The sequence below is a fragment of the Abrus precatorius genome, unplaced genomic scaffold, assembly GCF_003935025.1.
Source record: "Abrus precatorius isolate BTA unplaced genomic scaffold, Abrus_2018 Scaffold9, whole genome shotgun sequence".
In the NCBI taxonomy this organism is placed as follows: Eukaryota; Viridiplantae; Streptophyta; class Magnoliopsida; order Fabales; family Fabaceae; genus Abrus; species Abrus precatorius.
In genome coordinates, this window is record NW_020874439.1 from 33937068 (window position 1) to 33957830 (window position 20763).

A 20763-nucleotide genomic window follows, 5' to 3' on the forward strand; every position below is an offset into this window, starting at 1 on the left:
AAGTGAGAAATTGAACGAGTGGCAAACGTTATATATAGTTAAGTTCGGTGATTACGTGTACTCGCAACCTCGGCGCGTGGATAAAATGTTAGTTTGCTTTTTTTATTTTTAATAAGATATGTTTTGAATTTAAAATATTTTTTTTTTAAAAAAAGGAAGAGGAAAGTGTTAGTTGGGAGCAGTAGACATCAACGTTATGATTGATAGTTGATTTTATGCAGCAAGGTATTGATAATATTTTTCGACATGTTTTTAATTATTAATTAAAATTTATTAAAAATTATAAAAATTAGATGAATCTCAATATTTTTTATTACTAATTTCATGTTTTTTTTTTAAATTGTTAGCACTCCTCTTAAACTAATACCGCAATAGATTCTGATCGCCTGGGCATAAAATAAAAATTTTATTATATAATTTATTAAAATAAATTATAAAAGTTATAAATTACTCCTGTTCTTTTAAATAAGTCCTTGTTAATGATGGCTTGCTGTGCTCTTCAAAATTAAAATTCTAATAACAAATATTGTTTTAATATAGTTAAAGAAATGTTGTTATCAAAATAGAAAAAAGTTTAATAGGTTTCTTTTTCAATTCTAGACTCATTTTATGAAAATCTATATTTCAATGATTAAGAGCTGATCCTTTACCCTTTGAAAATTTGAAGTGCCATTGGATTAAAGCCATTATTAAAAGTTAGACGAAATATGCAATTTTATTTTTGAAAATAATAATATCGGTTAATCTAGTGCAGGTTTGTATATAAGTTGATATCACGTTTGAGACATTTTTAAAGTGTCTCAACGATTTTTTAAAAAATAAGAAAATTATTTTATCAACGGAAATAAAAAATAAAAAATAAATAAACTTCAGCTTTTGAAATGTTGTATGTATAAGTTAATCACCAAGTATGTGAAATTCATACAAAAGAGCCTTTTTGTTAAAGCTATTAAGATTATTTAATAAGATAATTGATATGACATATTAATTGTGCATTAGATGTAATATGAAACATGGGTACGTAAATGTTATAATTTAGTCTCGTGTAAAGCTTATTATAAATTAATTTTTTGTTGGTGAATTGTTAAGATTTTTAAGTAAAGTAGTTGAGTTTGACACGTGAATAATTGCATAAATTAAACATGCCTAGGCAGATGTAAACATAATGTAGCAAAAGAGAATGATCAAAAGATTAAAGAATCATTTAGAAGATACGTGTAAAATATCATTAGAAAACATAAAATACAAAGAAGTAATGAAAAAATACCTTACCGGTTTATTTTAAATTTTCTGAAATAAAGACTTAAAATATTGTGCATAACTCGCATATTTTTCTATTAAATATAACCAAATACATTATTAAAATCACAAATAAAGGATTTTTTTTTTTTTACTATTTGAGAAAGTATTGTCATAATCATGACCAACTTAACCTACAAAAAATAAAAACAATGAATGAAACTCTATTTGACTCGACATGATTTGAATAATAATGTAGCTTGAATGTTCATTTTCTACAAATATAAAGAAAATGATAATTATATGTTTACAAATATGATTAAAATTGTTAAGATATTTTATATTAATTTAAAATGTAGTCTTCAATGGATTGCATAATCCTTGTCTTTGAGTTTAATTCTGAAATTAAGTTAAAAGTTATATAATTTTAATATGTTATTAAAATCCATTGACCAAAATGCAATTCTTATAACCCCTTGTTCCTCTAATAAAAGAAGTTGAATTTTAGGACATGGTGACTGTGCCTGTGAATCGTCCACTTTTAGAACAGTTGATTCACGATATAAAGCTATTTATGAGTGTTCACCTAATATCTCAAGCTTTTGTGATAACTATTAATGTTATAGCATCAAATTTTATTTTATTTTTTCAACGGAGCTAATTAACCCCTAAAACAAAAAAACTGAGCAGTCACATCATTTAAAATAATCAAACTCCAAAATATCATGTTTAAGCATAATAAACAAGAAGTTAAAATCCCATTCTTATTATATTTTACTTTAAATAAACCATAAGTAATGTTTTTAGAGTATCGATTAATAGATTATAGATAAAAAAATATATATTGCAATAAAATTTATAAAAATAATATTAATAATGAAGTCATGTTATTCTGTTAAAGATGCCCACAGTACTACTGTAGTCTATATAACCGGCTTCACGTGCACAAACAAAAACTACAACTTTATCCAAAAAAATTTAAATTTTAAAAGTTAATAATATTTTGTTTGAGATATTAAAAATAATTAAGAAGAGTGGTTTAAAAGATTAAAAAAACTAAACTATTTTTTTAAAAGTAAGAAAAAACTTTTGCCCGTGTTAACTCGAAAGAGAATTTATATTTCATTTTTCTGGCTCAAATCATTATAAGAGAATACGTGATTTTAGAAAAAAAAATTATTTAGATTGAAATTATTTAATTTATTTAATTTTAAGAGTGTATTGGATACACAACAAGCACTGTAAATTTCAACATCATCTTGAAATTGAGCTTTGACCTAACTTAATCTCAAAGGCTATATTTATAGTTTAACAGGATATGGTCTAACTATGTTTATAATTGATATGAAATTTTAATAAAAATAAAAGTCTATTAATTACACTGTGATAGAGTTTTAAACTAATACATGGATTTTTTTTAATGCCTGTTTTTTAAAAGGTAATATTCATTAAAAATAAATCAAACGTTAGATAAATATAAGAAAACCTATTTAAAGAATAAATCTGACCACTAATCAGAATTTAATCTAAATTATAAATTAGAAGTTAAAATAATCTCAAAACTTTTAAGATGCAAATACATATTCACCAATACAACAAATTTAGGTCAATATTAATTTGAAAATTAAAAGATATAAAATTAATTATTTTAATTCAATTTGGTGTGGTTCAATTTTGAATATAGAAACTAAAAATTAAATGAAACTACAAAATAATATTTTTTTATTAAAAGTATATTTAATTTTCAACATTTTTATTGATTTAGCGGATTAAAAACATTTAAGATCTATTCTTAAACAACTGCAATTGTCATGCATCCGAAATCGTCAAATTTTTATAAAAATTAACTGATACTCAATTCTGAATGTTGCACATCATGGTCAAAATTGTAATTTAAAGTTTGTACCATACACGTGCAAAACACATTGGTGTTAGGGCGAGAAATTCTTATAATAATTTTCATTATTATTAATAATTAAAATAATTTGAAATTCTTATATTACTGATAGCTTGACATCTATGTGGATCTCACTGTCAATCACAGTGTGCCACGTAAACACCGCGTAGTATGGCTCAAGTTAGATACATATTTATCTGTTGAAAAAAAAAAAACAAACACATTTATGCAATAAAAAAAATTCATTTAGATATTATTTGCATTAATTGTTCAATTAATGCAACCAATATACACTGAATGTCCAACACAAAAAAAAATAATCATTTTTTAACAGAAAAAAATTTCTAGATGGTACAATTGCATTGCATAATTTTATGTAATGAAAATAAATTTTTAATATATACAGTATTATTTTACACTAAAAGTATAAAAAAAAAATTTAACTATTAATATAGTATATCTCATGATTAACATAAACTCAAATATTTACAATAATAATTTAATATTTATTAAACAGACTATTCCAAACTAATATAATGCCAAACTATTGATATATTGCATTTTTTTAGGGGTCAAGTGTGTTGTGGATAAAAAAAAGGCGACGTAGACAGAACCTGCGTTCAAATAAAAACGCAATGTAAAACGACATATTATCTTATTGTCGTGTGTTTCTGTCTTGTATTGGAAATCAGAATAATTTTAAAGTGTTAATGCGTATATGCAAACATACAAAACAAATACCAAATGGCGATTAAGGTGTGGATATAATATTTTGGACACTGATAATGGTTTGAAGGTTCGCTCACGCGGTCACGCCTTAGTCCAATGGGGACAAGACACGTGTGTTTTTCTTCTTTAATTCTCTACTTATTTTGTATTAGTCTATAAGATAGGAATTACGTCAAGGACTCTTGTTTCTTTTCTTTCTTTTTTTTTCCTGAAGATTTATAAATAAAATACATGGGAACGCTTGTAATAAAGAAAACACACAAAAAGTTCAAAAAAATTAGAATTTAAATACAATTTTTAGAAGTCTTAAAAATTTGACGTGTCAATGAAATCAATAACTAAATTAAGAATCTCTTTTATAAAGGAGCCTTTAAAAGTAAAATAAAAGGCTTTATTCCAATTTCGTCGTCTTTTTTTTTGTTAGTTTTTCAGGGAATGTTCAGGGTGGCCATGACAGTGGATCTAACTTTCCAACACGGATATGGGCCCATAGGAAGCCCAAATTCAATGAAAGTTAGGCCAACTTTGCTGTCCCCAAAAACATGAAAACGACACAGATATGAAAAAGCGGTGATACAACTGATTTTGGAAGAAGTTACTGCTAGTGTGGCACATATGGCAGTGACTCAAAAACAAAAATTAGAAAATGTGTCAAGGCCCACAATATCCACCATCCATTTTGGCACGGTTCCTTCTCTCATGAGTCATGATATCACTTATCAACTTTTTCTTTTTCTAGAGAGTGATGTTACAAAGATGGACCAATTGAGATTGTCTTGAATTTCTCTAATTTAGAGCAATTTCAGATACAATTTTGAATTACTTCAAAATCTGTCATCACAAGCTCTTCTTCACTGAGTTTCCATAACAATGGTAGCACAAGACTTGAGAATTTTTCTCAATTCTGTGCTCAAGGTTGGCATGAGCCATGAAGAGTATTTTCCATATATCACTTTTTTTCCCCACCAAATTTAAATATTTGTGCAACAAACTCTAAAAGCTTACAATAAAATACGCCACAAACAGGGCACATATTCTTTACCTGAAAATAAGTGGCGTATAAAGAATTAGTCATTCTACTAAGTGATGCATTGTTATGCTTACATGAAACTATTGATGAGTGCAGTGCCACTTGTCACTTAGGAAGGCAAAGTAAACGAAAAAAGTTTTCATGTCTTACATATCTTTTTATTATTTTAAAAAAAGATATATTAAACAAAAAAGCAGGAATATTAGTTATCTAAAGAAATTTTAATAATTAAGAATATTTATAACATGTAAATTAGAAGGATTTAAAATTATTCAAACAAAAAATAAGCCTTTTTGTTTCAATGATCAATAGTTCCTCCATCAATACCGGGAGTTATATAAAGTCTTTTAATTTGCCATTAAATCCCACACCACGTGTCATGTGATTTTATCAAAGCAAAACTTTACGCCTGCTTATATGTAACAAGTCAAATGAAGGAACTATAATTTTGATCTTCTGAAAATAACCACATACTATAAAACTCTCAACATTCACAATCCAAACTAAAAAAAAAATATGGATATAAAAAGAATAATTCTCATTATATAACAAGTTTCAGACCTATAATTAACTTTATAAATATTTTACCAGGATTTTTTTCTTAACAATGTTCTGCTAAAGAGAGAAGCCCTTGTGTGACTGAAATTTCAAATTTTATCAACAAATGATATTTTAGTTATAATTAATTTAGGGTTCAATGTAGTAATTGATAAATTTTTAATATTAGTTATTAATATCAATACTCTATATATCTATGTATCTATATATCATTGTACGCAAAGCGCGACCGATAACTTGGAAGAAGCTAGTAATATTAAAAACAATGTGGGGTCGAAATTGAGGGATGATTCCATTTAGTGCTGGTGTGATATTTGGCTACCAATCAACAATGTACGTTCGGGGTATGTTTCATCTTTCTTTTTTCTGTTTTATGTCAAACAAAAAATTCCAGGTACGTACGATCGTTTTCTTGATTACGAAGTGGTATAATGAGGTTGCCTTCGAGCAATGTGAATCTAGGGTTTTTGGTAGTTGCTGGAAGCTCAACTGTGACTGCTGGGACTTGAAGAAAGGTTGGCCGGAAAAATAAATTCATATATGTTTCTGTTTCATTACGTTTGGAAAATGTTTGTCCAAAGCTAGTAAACTAAGCCACCTCAGTAACGAAATTGGTCAAAAATCAAAGAAGAAAGGATCGTTATAATCCCACAAAGTTGTTGGGTACTCTTCATCATCAGTGGACAGAGGCCACATGGATGGAGATTCGAGTCCAAGTGTTCCGATCCCACCACACCCAATTCATCGTTATCCGTAGCAGCAGGCGCAGTCAAAGTCAACGAAGTAGACCCAACTGAACCCACGAAGGATCGTTCACATCTTCGTACAGGCAATTCTGGTACTGGTTTTGAATCCACACCGGATTATCAACATCATGATCATGATGATGACTTGCGTTGTTCTGGTAAGAATTTCCTCCGTTGGATCCAGTGTGAACGGGCCCATTCCCATCCGATGCACTGGCATCAGAATCCAGAGGATAATTGATACTATTGGTGTTGCACTTACACCACTTGTTGAGAGTCACTATGATTGTGCTGTACCATGTTGTCCTTGTCATTGTTAACAGGGCCCAGAACGAAGGGAAATGGGAATAAGAGAGAGCTAAGCGAGAGAGATGTGGAAGAAGGGGTGGAAGGGTTTGCGAGGAAGAGGAAGAAGAGGGTCGGAGGTTGAGTTGAGACTTAGAATCGTAGAGGATGATGGCGGCTCGGTCGTAGGCTCGGGCGTCGTCTTGGGAGGTGGATAAGGTTCCGAGCCACTTGCGGGTTCGGTTGCAAGGCTCTGAGATCTCAGCGACCCACTTGCTCCAGCTTCGTTGTCTCACTCCGCGGTATCTGAATTTGTTGTTTTCAGTCCTCCTTTGGCTTTGCCTTTGCATTTGCGATTGTTCTCCGTTTTGCCAAGAGTGGTGGTTTCTTGAGGAGAGTGTTGTTCCATTGGTTCTAGGAGAGTGAGTGGTGTTGTGTCTCGTTTCGTTTCAACCCTCTTCTTTCAATGGTTGAATAGGGCGGTGCTAGCTACCTACAAGTGGAGAGAGAAAGAGAGAGAGAGAGATTGTTGTGCAGGGAAGAAAGAAACACCCCACTACACCAGCACACTTTGCAGTGGCAATTTGGAATTATTCGATGATTTTGTTGATTTTCTTCTTTTGACCTTTTTAGTCACAAGATTTGTCATCTTTAGATGTTTTGATGAAAAGTCTAATCTCCATCAGATCATCACCGGAAAAGGATTCCCTCTTGTTATGTTGTGTGTTTTTATATTTTTGCTTAAGCAAATAATTTTTTGCTTAAACAAAAATATAAAAATACAGTAACATAACCCTCAAGTTCACGCTAAAAAATGAGGAGATCCGGATTCATCACCACCACGGTTTCTCAAGCTTAATTACTCTCTTACTCTTAATAAAAATGGAGAATACTAATCACTGTACTGCAATTAATTAATTCAAAAATATAAATTTATTGATGTAATAATAATTTCATTGTTAATAAATTAGGGTTTAGTGTAAAAATAGTTATTGTAGAAATTAATATTTGTAGTTATATAGTAATATTATAAAAATTATTTATATTATTGATATATTTTAATTAAATTTAACAATTTATTTAAAACAATTTTTTTTAAATAATGGGTGTGATGCTTAAATTGCTTAGCTAAGTGACTAAATGATTATAGCGAAAAAGTTTAATACAACTTACTTTCTAAAATGAAATTGGGTGATACTGAGATCATGCACAAGTGAGTATAGCTAGTTCAGTAATCTCGCTCCTTGAACTTGCTAAATTATACACTACTTTTTACAAGGTGTCAATGTTAACTTAGTGATGCAACTATGTAAATTGCCATGAGCAAGTTGGTAGAATATATATGATAATGGATATTAAAGTTACTACTACTCCCACAAATATTTGGTTATTTTGCAAAATGATTTAGTTATTTTAAAAATAAATATATTTTTGTATTATGAAGTGATATTCAATTTTTTGGTAAACATTTTAAATAACAGTGTTTTTAATAATTATTTTTAATTAAGCTAAAATTAGGTATTAATAGAGATTTGGATGCCATCAAAAAATAATAACTAAAGGGCTATCTGATAAATGTTTGAAGAAAGAAGTGGGCCATTTGGGGGTAAGAAAAATGCATATGGGCCAGCATTAAGCATATGCGTTGGGTTCGAGAAAACTGAATTCCTTTTCTTGTTTTACTCATTACTATAAGCCCCATGACCAAGAAAAATGATAAGCCCAATTCACTCTGCATACACACACCATTATTTGTTTTTTTATTTTTTTTATAGTTGACCAAAAATTAAGTTAAAAAACTACATACTAATTTTATCATAGATTTACTTTCTAATTCATAAAAGTTTTACATGAATCACTTATCCTATAAAATTCAAGTAATTCAAAATCGATTATGTAAGAGCTAAGCCATACATCTAAGAAACTTGGGTATATGATCCCCATAAGATCATCTCCTTCCCTAACATAAACCTTACAAAGTGTTCCATAAAATAATTGCCGCATTAAAGATCTCCTCTCCCATTTAAACCGACTAATGGAATTTATGGAAATCTATATCTTTTGACTCAGATTAGGTTAGATGTGATTTGTGTGAATATATATACCTTTTGATATGCTAAAAGTCATTATATTTGTCAATAAATTAATAAAAACTAGTAAGCAAATTTCACATAAAAGTGCTCTGCGTCAGTAATAATCTTTGTGACGGGAGATATATAGTCAGTATGTAGATATGGAATCAAGAATGACTATTTCGAAAGAAGAAAAAAAAAGGTCACTTGTTGCTCTCTTTACCCCATATATGTTTTAAGGATTTTTAGTAAGATTTAGTGGAAAAAATGGATTGAACTAGTATTTTTTATATAAAATTTACCTTTATTTATTTCTTTTAAAAGTAAAATATTATTATTGTTAACTTTTTTATCATGATTTTTTTATTTTATAATACTTGTAATATATGTTTTTGTAACTTTATTGTCAAAGTTATATCTTATTATTATTATTTAATAAATAATTTTACTGTTTTAATTTATTTATTAATTTTTTTGTGTCTCATACTTTAACTAAAAATAGTATAAAACTAATAAATTAATATATTTGATTAATTTAAAATAAAATATAAATTTAAATTAATCTAAACTAAATCATAATATATTTCTACAGAGTCATCGCTTTTTTATTTAAAATTTAATCCAGATTAAATTTCAAATACCATATATATTTAGAATTAACATGAACCATTGAAAGCACACCCCTCTGCAACCTACTCCAAAATTTTGGAGACTAGACTATGATACCCCTTTTCTTTATTATACATGCCACAAATCCAGGCGACAATATTCGTCACAAACCGACAACAGTATCTTAAGACTATACATACTTATGTAGGCATCAACCTATTGTCCCTCTTAATGTCTCTCTCTCTAGCTTCAATGTATGCCCAATATGATCAATGAAACTTTGATATTTTTCACAAAATTTTCATTCAGTGATTAATATTTTCACCTGCATGCTTTAAACTTATTCCATTATTCCTCTCTCCTTTTAGACCTTTTATTTTTCCTTAGAAAAAATGAGCCATCACTTGATACTTTTTTTTTACCGAACACACATGAATTATGAAGCTTAAGCAAGAAATTTCACTAGGACAATAATATTCCTTCAATTTGGATATTATCTGGATCGACTTGTGACTGTATATATTCCTTCAATAGCCTATATATTCTTTTGAGTTTGAGATTTGCTCACGTCGAATAAAGTTACAAAATATACAATATTGGTTTCTTTCCCAGAAAATATTCATCCTAGCTTGGCGCATATGGTTGTGCACAAACTTCATATATTGTTTATGTGAGCTATGTAACCTATCTTAAGGTGGTGTCCTATTACTAGAGTATCCTATGTTGGTTTTTATATCAATTGTGAGCTCCAAGGATAATGAAGTTTTTACATTAACAATGAAATTCAAATTTGTGTCTTTATAAGATAAGATGTCGATTCTTATCAATTGAATTGATTTTTGTTGGCACCTAATGTGATGTTAATTCACGTAGATGTGTAAATGACAAGTTTTGGGGTGTGAGCTGCGAGAACAGAACAGTAACAATTTAAAGTAATTTGGTAAGTTGATGTTTTCACATAATATACTGGATCTGAAAGTTAGTGATTTAAAACTTATACACCAGATGTTGAGTTATGGAAATTTTAAATTTTTATGTATTCCTAGGTACAATGTTAATATTCTAAGTACACGTGCATCTAAAATGTGAAAAAAAATGTTACATACGATCAATATGAAGATATCAACAGATCAAGTAATTCATGTAGTTTTTAAATATGTTTGGTTTTATCTTCCTATAGCATTTTTTATTCTTATAATTAGAGAAAATGAATAAATAATATTTTTATATAGCAATCTTCTCTTTTCACAATAATAACTTTAATCACATAACTTATTATACAATAATGATTTGTTTTTAAGAACCTTTCGTTAAAGTTACTTTTAATATTTCTTAATTTCCCTGCATCAACGTCTGCACCCTTTCTATACAGAGAAGAAATTCTATCCGTATATGATTGAACATAATATGCTGAAATGACAAAAGGCATTAAATATTAACATCATGATGGTATATATGAATTTGGATATTAAAGAATCAATTTTCTTATTCTTAAATATTATATAAGAAGAATCCAAGATATCACATACATTCACAGTGGGTATAATCCATAAACCTGGGCAAAACAATATATGGCCAGTCAGCAGTCACCTAGCTAGGCGTCATTAATTTTGGCACATGAACAAGATAGCCACTTTACCGAGATATGTTTTCATGTAAATAAAAAGGGTTAAGCATTATATGTCAAAAGGTGTCACATTTTTTTAAATGTTATTTTCTTATTTCTTTCTCTGACATCTTTTCTCCCGTTCATTATTTTGAAAAACACAGTTAATTATTCCCAAACACCTGGTTAAAATATAATCTCATCTTGTGTTAACTTTTATTGCATCATTCATATCATCACTTTTTTTTGTTCTTTATTTTTTCTCTTAATGAGAAAAGTATATGCGTCCTAAATCAACGTTAAAAAATCTCTTCCTTTAAAAAGGTACGAGAATATCCTGAATTTTTTTTAAAGGCTGACACTTCACCATAGTTAAATTTACAAGTATTTAATAATTAACAGAATACTTTCCTTTTTATCTTTTAGACCCCACGGCCAAGTTGCTCCCAATCATGTGGATCCATGCATGCAACACAAGACATAAGCATTAAGGAAATGGCTTTAAGCTTTTGAAAATAAATGTTATTTTCAGGATAAATCTACTGACATAAAATAGACAGAGGGATATCTAAAATGGAGGAACCACCCACGTCGACGAGGTTGTCACAAACAGGAAAAAGAGAAAAACAACAAAAAAGATTTAGGGAGGAATTTGGGGGTACGTGGAGATTTAATTTTGATCAGATGAGTGGCTATCAGACAGAAAGCAAAGCCAGCACAGCCATTTTACTATTTTTGTATTTTTATTTTCAAATTTCTTCCATAAAGCGATGCCCGCAGAATCTTGCCACAAATCTTTCACAGTTAGACACATAAAAGATACACAAACACAGGTTCCCCTTTACAAATACCACCCTTTGCCACATGCATTACCACTTCCACCAAAGCCCAAACCCAAACCCACACACCACCCTCTTTCTCTCTGATTAATCTTTCTTTCATAACCGATCAGATGGGAAGTTCGGTGCGAGTGAAAGAAGCTGTGGTGGTGACACCTTCTGAGCCCACTCCAAGTGGTGTTCTCCCGCTCTCAGCACTTGACTCACAACTCTTTCTTCGCTTCACCATAGAGTATCTCTTAGTATACAGGCCCGCCCCGGGCCTCGACCAAATTGCCACCGCGTCTCGTTTCAAAGCTGCATTAGCCAAAGCTCTTGTTCCCTATTACCCATTTGCAGGAAGGGTTCGGGCCAGGCCTGATGGCCCGGGCCTCGAGGTAGTGTGTCGAGCCCAGGGGGCGATCTTTATAGAAGCCTTTTCCGAACGTTACACTGTCAACGATTTCCAAAAAGCTCCTAAAACAGTGACTCAATGGAGAAAACTATTGTCTCTCTACGTCACCGACGTTCTCAAAGGATCGCCGCCGCTCGTTCTACAGCTGACGTGGCTGGCCGACGGCGCCGCCGCCGTCGGCATCGGAATTAACCATTGCATCTGCGACGGCATCGGGAGCGCTGAGTTTCTCAATTATTTCTCCGATTTAGCCTCCGGGAAACGCGCCGGCGGCAATCCGACACCGGTTTGGGATCGCCACCTTCTCAACCCGCCGCCGGCCACGACGAATCGGGCAAACCCGGCGATTCACCCCGAGTTCAACCGGGTCCCTGATCTGTGCGGGTTCATGAACCGGGTCACGAGTGGGCTCAAACCTATTTGCATTGTGTTCGACGAGAGAAGGATCAACGCGCTAAAGACGGTGGCGCGGCGCACGTGTAAATTGGGTGAGTCGTCGTACACGTCGTTTGAGGTGCTGGCAGCGCATGTGTGGAGGAGCTGGGCGAGAGCATTGGGGTTTCCGGCGAACCAAACGCTGAAGCTTTTGTTCAGTGTGAATGTGAGGAACCGGGTTAAACCGGGTTTACCGGAGGGGTATTATGGGAACGCGTTTGTTTTGGGGTGCGCACAGAGCAGCGCGAGGGAACTGGGAGAGAGAGGGGTCGGGTTCGGGTCGGGTCTGGTGAAGAGGGCGAAGGAGAGGGTGGATAGCGAGCACGTGAGGAGGGTGGCTGAGTTGGTGTCCGAGTCGAGAGCGAGTCCTGACTCGGTGGGTGTTCTGATATTGTCGCAGTGGTCGAGACTGGGTCTTGAGAGGGTTGAACTCGGAATGGGGAAGCCGTTGCATGTGGGTCCCATTTGCTGCGATCGCTATTGTTTGTTTTTGCCGGTCACCGGTGAATGGGAGAGTGTTAAGGTCACGGTGGCCGTCCCCACCTCCGCCGTTGATAGTTTTCACCGTTTCCTCGGTGAATCGAATTTATGAGCCAACCTTTGTTTTTTCCTGCCACGTTGACTTGTGTAATTATTCTTGACTTGCCTTTTTTTAATGTGTAAAATGGATTAACAATAGGGTCTTATTACTTGCATTAATTAAAAATTTAATAAATACAATATTTATTCAAAATCCCAGTAATAATATATTAATAATAAATAATCATTTTATTAAATAATAACTAATAGTTTCTTAATAATGTCTTAAAAATTAAGGAATAATCGAGACTGAATACATGATTGGCAAACATTGCTACTGTTTACCCTTTTCCAATTGAAATTGATTTTATGCGATTCCCACTGAGTACCAACCCCTTTTCAGTATCAATTTAATTTAAAGTTAAATAAAACTATTTTTAAATCGTTAAATATAAGTAATGCAATATATATATATTTATTATTAAAAGTCAAAAAAACATTTTTTAAACTGTAAAACAAATAAATCACTAATCTTCAAAATTTTTCTTATCTCAGATTCGTGGAGCAACAAGACCCTTCCACTTCCACGAAGCACCTGCGAATCTTGCTCCCTTTATATAAATTTGTTCACTTGAACTCGTGTATAAAAAGCAAACACATGTATGTTTAAGAAGAGTTAAAGTTTATCTATATTTCTATAAGTAGAAGGGGAATTTCTTAACTTCGTGTTCACTATTTTTTCTTTTAAATTGGCTCAGTTACCTTTTCCTATATTTTAAAATATGCAGGACGCAAACATTTAATAAAAAAAATTTAAAAATTGCAGCATGTAAGATTATGATTTTGAAGACAGAAAAAAATTAATCTCTTTTATGATTGATATTCTTTTTAACAAAAATTGATTTTAAATTATTTAATATATGAAATTTATATTTTTTAAATGAATGTTTTTGATGAAATGACTTCACTTTGAGAATTTAAAAACTCGAAGGACTTAATTGTAACAGAAAAATATCATTAGACTAAAATTAAGAAGAAGAAGAAGAAAACATTATATATCTTTCTGAACATATATAAAAAAATATATGATAGGTGATAACAACGATTATAATTAAATCTAAACTCAATAAATACTCATAAGAATTATTTTTTATTACTTGGCTTTTACCTATCAAATAATGGATACATCTTCCAATCACAAAAAAACGAATGTATCATTAGTAGTTCATGCAATAATTAATTTTGAAATGAGTAGAGGAATATGGTCGGGTCCTTTGTATGAAGCTATCATTTTGGCACTGTTGCATTTCATAGTATTAAATGCATTATTTTAATTGTAGACTTGTTAAGTTGTTGGTGTAACAATGATGTCTGTCAAAAAATTCCCCCCTTATTTTTTATTTGTAACTCATACATAAACGTGAAAAGTTTTTATATAAAATTTTCCATAAAAAGTGGATTGTGTCTGTTTAGCTTTTGTACAAGATATGCATGACGCATGTCAGAGAAATTTTAATTATTCCAAAAGCATATTGGTAGTTTTTCTTTGAAGAACTTGATGCATGCATCAACTTCTGCCCATTGATAAGAGTAATATGCAGACTAAGAATATCATTAATTATTGGATATTTCATGTGCGGCGACATTTGATTATTTTATTATAAATTACATACTTTGTATGTAATCATGTTCAGTATAATTGACTGTATAACTGCACAATGATATAATAATATATGATTATTACAATAAATATAATGGCCAAATGGGTACGAAAAGAATGCATTGGATGTTGCCATAATTATTCCCTCCCTCTCCTCTGTTTTTTTTTATGTTCATATTTTTCTTTAATTCGATTTGATGTTACACTAAATGATCCTTTGGGTGCTTTAAGATAAGGTTTGAAGGATTCTTCAAATAAAATAATTTCAAGCAATTATAAATGTTTCGAATAAAATGTGCATGTATAAATTTTTTAAAGAGTTATGTTTTCGAAGCAATCTTTTTTTCTCAATACCTTTCATGCTCAAAGTTTTTCTTCTTTTCTGGTATCTTATCTAACCCATGTTTTAGCATTTTCATAGGAAAAAATGTCGTGCTATGAATACTCAGGACGATATCGAGTTTACTTAATCATAATTAGTTTAATGAAAAGACACTAAAATGATAATTTTATGAATAAAAATAAGAATTTAATTTTAAAGTACTATCAGTATAAATTTTTTTATTTATCAATTAGCTAAAATACATAATAAATATAGCTTTTGAAAAATAAATATTGCCTGCATTCTTTTGGATTTTATGCAGTTTTTCCCATAAGAAGGCTCAAGACTCTAGATCCATTTTCTAATGAAAATCTTCGAATCCAGCAATTTGTAATATTTTAAAATATTAAAAATATAATTTTGTTAGATGAACAATAATTATAATTATTATATTTACTTGTTTCCAATTATAATTAAAAATATTAATCTTTTTAATTTTCAGGTTTTTTCTCTTATATTCTCTAGAATTGTATTCTTTTTATTATATTATTTATTATTATGCCACTTTTTTTTTATCCCTCTTTCTTTTATTCATTTTACACTCCCACGTGCAAGGTATGAAACGAACATCATTTTACACTAATATCATCTACTGTGTGCGTGCACTAGGACTGGGAGAATGAAAAACCACAAGTCATATCATGAGCATGACTTTTTTATTATGAAAATATTAACATATGCAAAAATATAATAGTTTTTTCATTAAAATTTTATTAATTTTAGATACTTAAAATAATTTATATTAAAAAAAATTTCTAATTGAATTTCTCTTCTCATTTTCCTTGAGTTTTTTTTTCTTTTTTAAAATTAAATTTAAAAGTAATTTATAAATTACGTTTATAATTTAATCTTTGAAAAAAACATTTTATTATATCTTAGAAAATAAATTTTTAAAACTGAATTAAAATAATTTTTAAAATTAAATTTCAGAAATATTATTTTTATAAATTTAAAAAGTTTTGAAATAAAAAAGAGGGATGTGATTCCCAGGCCCAATTTACATTATAGACCCAATTTAGTAAGTGGATCACATACAAACATCATTCGGGCTTGGTATTTGACAAAAACAAAAAATACATCAGTACAATTACAATGTTACCCCTATTCGCAGAGCCACAAACGATCTACTTTTTGGCGTGTTTCTTTCACAAACGACATCGATTGTAGAGTTGTTTTCACCGAAGCCGAAACCCTCACGGCAATGACGTCACCGCCGGTAATACGGTCGGAATCCGATGCATTCCGATCGTAATCAAAGTTTATGTGTGCAGAACACAGTAATTGTAGTGAAATGGTGTGTGCTAGTGTTTACCACTATTTTTGTAGCGTTGTAATATCTTTATCTTTTTACTCTTATTAGAAAATTGTTGGTTCCTTTTGTTCTCAAGCTTATGAAGATTTTTGGTGGCAATTTGCAAATGTTATGTTTGTTACGTTTGAAAATTGGAATATTACTGCATATTGATGCTTTATTATTTTTACTGTGCAGTGTCATGTCAATACTATTTTTGTACAATGTAACGGCGGATTACTTTGGTTGTGTTTTTTGGTTGAGCAAGCCTACATATAATGACGTTAGGACTTGCATGTTTTGGGATTTCATGTCCTTTTGTTTCAAAGCAGAATCACTGTTTTATAGTTTATTTTATTTTTTGTCGAACATTTCGTTTTATCAATTTTTTTACTGTGTTTCTAATTTAGACTAGATCTTGTTATGTCATATCTGAGTTCCAAGTAAATGGGGCATCAAATGGTATTGACACATGTACCTTGTTCATGAGCATTTATAATTTGATACACGCAAACAGTTTTATAATATGGAGCAAATTTTGATTGGTCTGCATCGTGATTCAGGTCTAACATTATTCCCTTTTGTAATAAATTGCTAACTTTGCATTACTGATAAATTTCTTTCTCATAGATTTGTGCTTCTCTTGAAACGGGAAAAAGACATGATCTGAAATTTGGTGGATGAACTTTACCTGTGGCAGAAGCACGATTTGGTTTGGACATCTCTATTCTTTGTGAAGGCCATACTTGGATCCGACTCTACAAGGAATTTCTTCTCAGACAGTTCGGCCATAGTTTGATTTGTTTCAAATTTCCAGTTTTTGAAGCTATTGTTGCTTGTGTATTATATCCATATTTTTCTTCTGTTCCTGCATCTGTTTTCACTTATTTTCTCTCCTGATTTTGAGTATTAAGATATTTTATTGAAATTTGAGGGTACTGAGAAGTTATGTATCAACTAGTAGTTCAATGCTTTCAGTATTTGTATACGAAAAGTGCTAGCAACATATCATTGATAGACAATTATGAGATTCACTAAATAGAGTGTGAAACCTATTGAATGAGAGTTGAGGACTGCATCATATAGTGACACTAAATGAATTTCACGTAGTAATAAATATGAATACTATTAAAAAAAAAAAAAACAAGTATGAGAGAGTGCGTTGCTTGTATGCCTCGATTGTATATTCATGTGAAATAAGATTTTGAGAATTCACATGAAGAACAACATGTGCACATGTTATGCTCTTTGTAAGTCACGAGACTGCAATTTGGTAGCATGCTAATCTGTTGGAGCATTATCAGATATATAGTCTGAAATTGTTATAGAAACACAAGTAGCAATGGGCCTTAGTGATGTGATATCAATTAATGAGGCCAGTTCAAACTTGTTTTGCGGTGCATTTGGAAGTATGTGGCGCAACTCAGATAATTCGTGTAGTTTGAATGGTAGGCATTTTCTTTTGAGTCATATCTTGTTACCGTCAGAAATGTGCATCACCCAAAGAAACTAAAAACTTTCGGTCTTGGAGTTACTCTTTGGATTCCCATTATGATAAAGCTCAAGGGCCACTGGTGGGGTTCCTTACTTGGGGGAAAATCATAATGGGCGCTCCATGTTGCATTAAAACAGTACGATTGGACCCACTGTATTGGGCTGCAATCGTTCAAAGATAAGCAAGAATCAACTAGTAGTGTTGCTTTCTTTGTGCTGAATGGTGTCTCACACCTGTAGGTAATGGCAATCAATGCTCTGGCTGCTCAGGTCTCTATCATCAATTCGTCAAGACTAGAAGGTGATCTGAATTCACACTCAGAGACTACCCCCCTTCCCTCCCCCACTTTTTGATGCCTCTCAAGGCCTGAATAATCGTGTCTTTACTATAACCAAACCAAACCAAACAAAAGTAGTCTGAAATAATCGGAATTCGTAGAAAAAGATTGATATGAACCTGAATTTTGGAGCAGAATTTTATGGCCACTTTGCAAAGTTAGGCAGGCAAGAGAAAGCATGAACAACAAAAATCCTATTGCCAATTTGCTATTACAAAAGTTATACTAAAAAGGCCAAGATACCCATCATTTTCCAGCTGTTCCTAGCTGCTAATGCTATAGTAGCATAGGAACCGTGGAATTCAACACAAAACAATAATACATTTCTGTTGAGAGTTTTCAATTCAGACCAATTCATTCTTGGAGCTCTTATTCATTAGCAGATACGACAGAGTAGCTGCTTTTGATTGATCAGAAGACTCATAACAAGTACATTCTAAAGGGGGACCATAACATGCATAACATTAAAATATATATGGGATTTGATTGAAATCATCCACCGTTTCATGTCGGTTCAATAATTGAGATGAAGAACTGTGGCAGAAGATATCATTGAAATCAGTGGAAGTGGAAAAGTCAGGGAAGGGGGGCAAGCTAACATGGGCAAGCAAGATATCAGGAGAAGGGTTGGTAGCAGCAGAAGCAGCAGCATGACAACGAGCAAGACGATCCTTAGCAATGGCCAAGTCATGTTGAAGCTCCACCATCTTCCTTTGCAAAAGGGCTATGGCACCAATGCATCCATAAACTGGGTCTCTAAGCCTTGCCTCTGCCTCATATGCAAGAGAATTCACTGTGTCTTCCCTCTGCTCTTCTGGAACTTCAATGAGGATCTTGCTCACATTGCTGGCTCCAAACACCTTGTGCACCTTTGCAAATTTCTTACACTCATCGGACCGAAAGTAAGGTGCAAAAATACAATTGGGTATGCATCTTCTTTTCAACAACTTGCAAGCTGCACATGAAGAGCTTGAACGGGGCTCATAACTCTTCATGGCTTTCACTTGCTTTCACTTTCCTATGTTGCTCTATACTCCTCTATCCTTTGCTTTCATAAATATATGGTCCTTTATGTACCTATTTCTATTCCCTCTTTTAGAATTTAAGCATTTAAAATTAATATAATTAATATTTCAGTTTTTTAACGTGTTAAAAGTACATGATAAAAATTTAATAAATAATAATTTTTTATTAAAATTTAAAACATTTAATGTATTTGATTTTCAATAAATAAATATTTTCAGATACACGTTAAAAAAATTGTTAATATATTTTTTTAAAATGTTATTTTTTGTTTTTCTAAAAAAAAATCCCTTTCCCATGGGTCTATTTTGTGAGCAATTACGTGTCATCGCCTATTAGCTCAGCTGGATTGATCATGGTGCCACTAACAAGAAGGTAGAAGCAGGTTTGGGAGTTGGGTCCTGCATGGGCCAGTGCTGTCTTCTCACTACATTTTCTATTTGCTTTATATATAAAAAAAAAAATTCATTTGCAATTTTGGTTTTTCTGGGTAGTATTGAATTTCTAATTTACTATCATTCATTCAAACTGGGAGTGCAAAAGTAGGTCCAAATAATTGATTCATTCGGACAATGGGTGCGATGTGTTGGTAGTTTTCAAGTCAGACATGATAGTTCATGAATAAAGACGGGGTATTTTGATTGATTGAAGCAAAGAAATATTCTCAATAAAAATTAAAATTTATCCTTTGGTAGAGAGAGGTAAATAGGGTATGGTCATAAGAAGGAAACTGATGGGATCAAAATGAGTACTTTTATGTAGTTTGGCACTATGAGTGGAGCCAAAAATTGTGTTGCGTGTATTTTTTGTGCTCTCTATCATAAGATATTTAGTTTTTTCATTTGTTATTTCTTTTTATTCTTGTTAATTTCTAACACAGGAATTGCAAATTTAAGGTGAAACATATAGAAACAAAAGCTTTCCTTGCCAAATTTAACCACATCAAAACATCCATCAGGCATGTAAAGTACTAATATAAGTCACCCTTTTCATTTCTCAAAGAAGAAAAACAAGGTGTGGGTCTGGCGGTTACTTGTTTTCTGATGCTGATTATTTTTGTTTCCTTAACACTAATGATCTTTTTTCTTTTTTAAGTGTCAATTCAACTTATTATCATGGGAGCACTTCCGTTTGTTAAACCTTTGTGTTCTCATTGTTATAGATCAACGTTTTAAATGACCCGTTATAATCCATTTCCGTACTCTAACTTTTGTGTTCCCTGAAAAAAGAGAAAGTTAAATTGAGTTGTCTTATTTAATAACAAAATGAATTATTAATGCAAGAAAGGTTACTTAGACAAACTTTTCAAGTATATAAAAATAAAGTGAGATACTTGTTGGTGGGTGCAGAAGAAAAAACAATGAATGGTGAAGAATTAATTTTTTTTTGTAACATCTAAACTGTTTGTAAAAAGTGACATTATCATTATTAATACACTTGAATGGTGAACATTTAATATCGAAAAAGTTCATTTTAAAACTTACAATCTATCATGTTAGGCTTCGGAACAATTTTAGAAAGCATGATAGCTATGTCTGGTGCTCATTATTTCCATTTTTGGCATGGCTTCAAAACGAAATTAAAGAATTTATAGACTCAAAAGCTTACAATAAAAAT

General features: G+C 31.4%; 3 protein-coding genes across 3 annotated transcripts; 1 reads left to right on the top strand and 2 right to left on the bottom strand.

Annotated features, from left to right (window-relative positions):
- Positions 1–6228: 6228 nt before the first annotated feature.
- LOC113851289 (ethylene-responsive transcription factor ERF037-like) lies at positions 6229–6834 on the bottom strand. Its single transcript, XM_027481753.1, has one exon. It carries the CDS (start codon positions 6832–6834, stop codon positions 6229–6231), a length of 606 nt encoding a protein of 201 aa, XP_027337554.1.
- A 4797-nt stretch (positions 6835–11631) lies between these two features.
- Positions 11632–13065, top strand: LOC113850345 (taxadien-5-alpha-ol O-acetyltransferase-like). The gene has a single exon (XM_027480852.1). The coding sequence runs from the start codon at positions 11724–11726 to the stop codon at positions 13029–13031; it is 1308 nt and encodes a 435-aa protein (XP_027336653.1). The 5' UTR covers positions 11632–11723; the 3' UTR covers positions 13032–13065.
- A 5231-nt stretch (positions 13066–18296) lies between these two features.
- On the bottom strand, positions 18297–19147 carry LOC113850323 (LOB domain-containing protein 21-like). Its single transcript, XM_027480819.1, has one exon. The coding sequence runs from the start codon at positions 19116–19118 to the stop codon at positions 18588–18590; it is 531 nt and encodes a 176-aa protein (XP_027336620.1). The 5' UTR covers positions 19119–19147; the 3' UTR covers positions 18297–18587.
- Positions 19148–20763: the final 1616 nt, after the last annotated feature.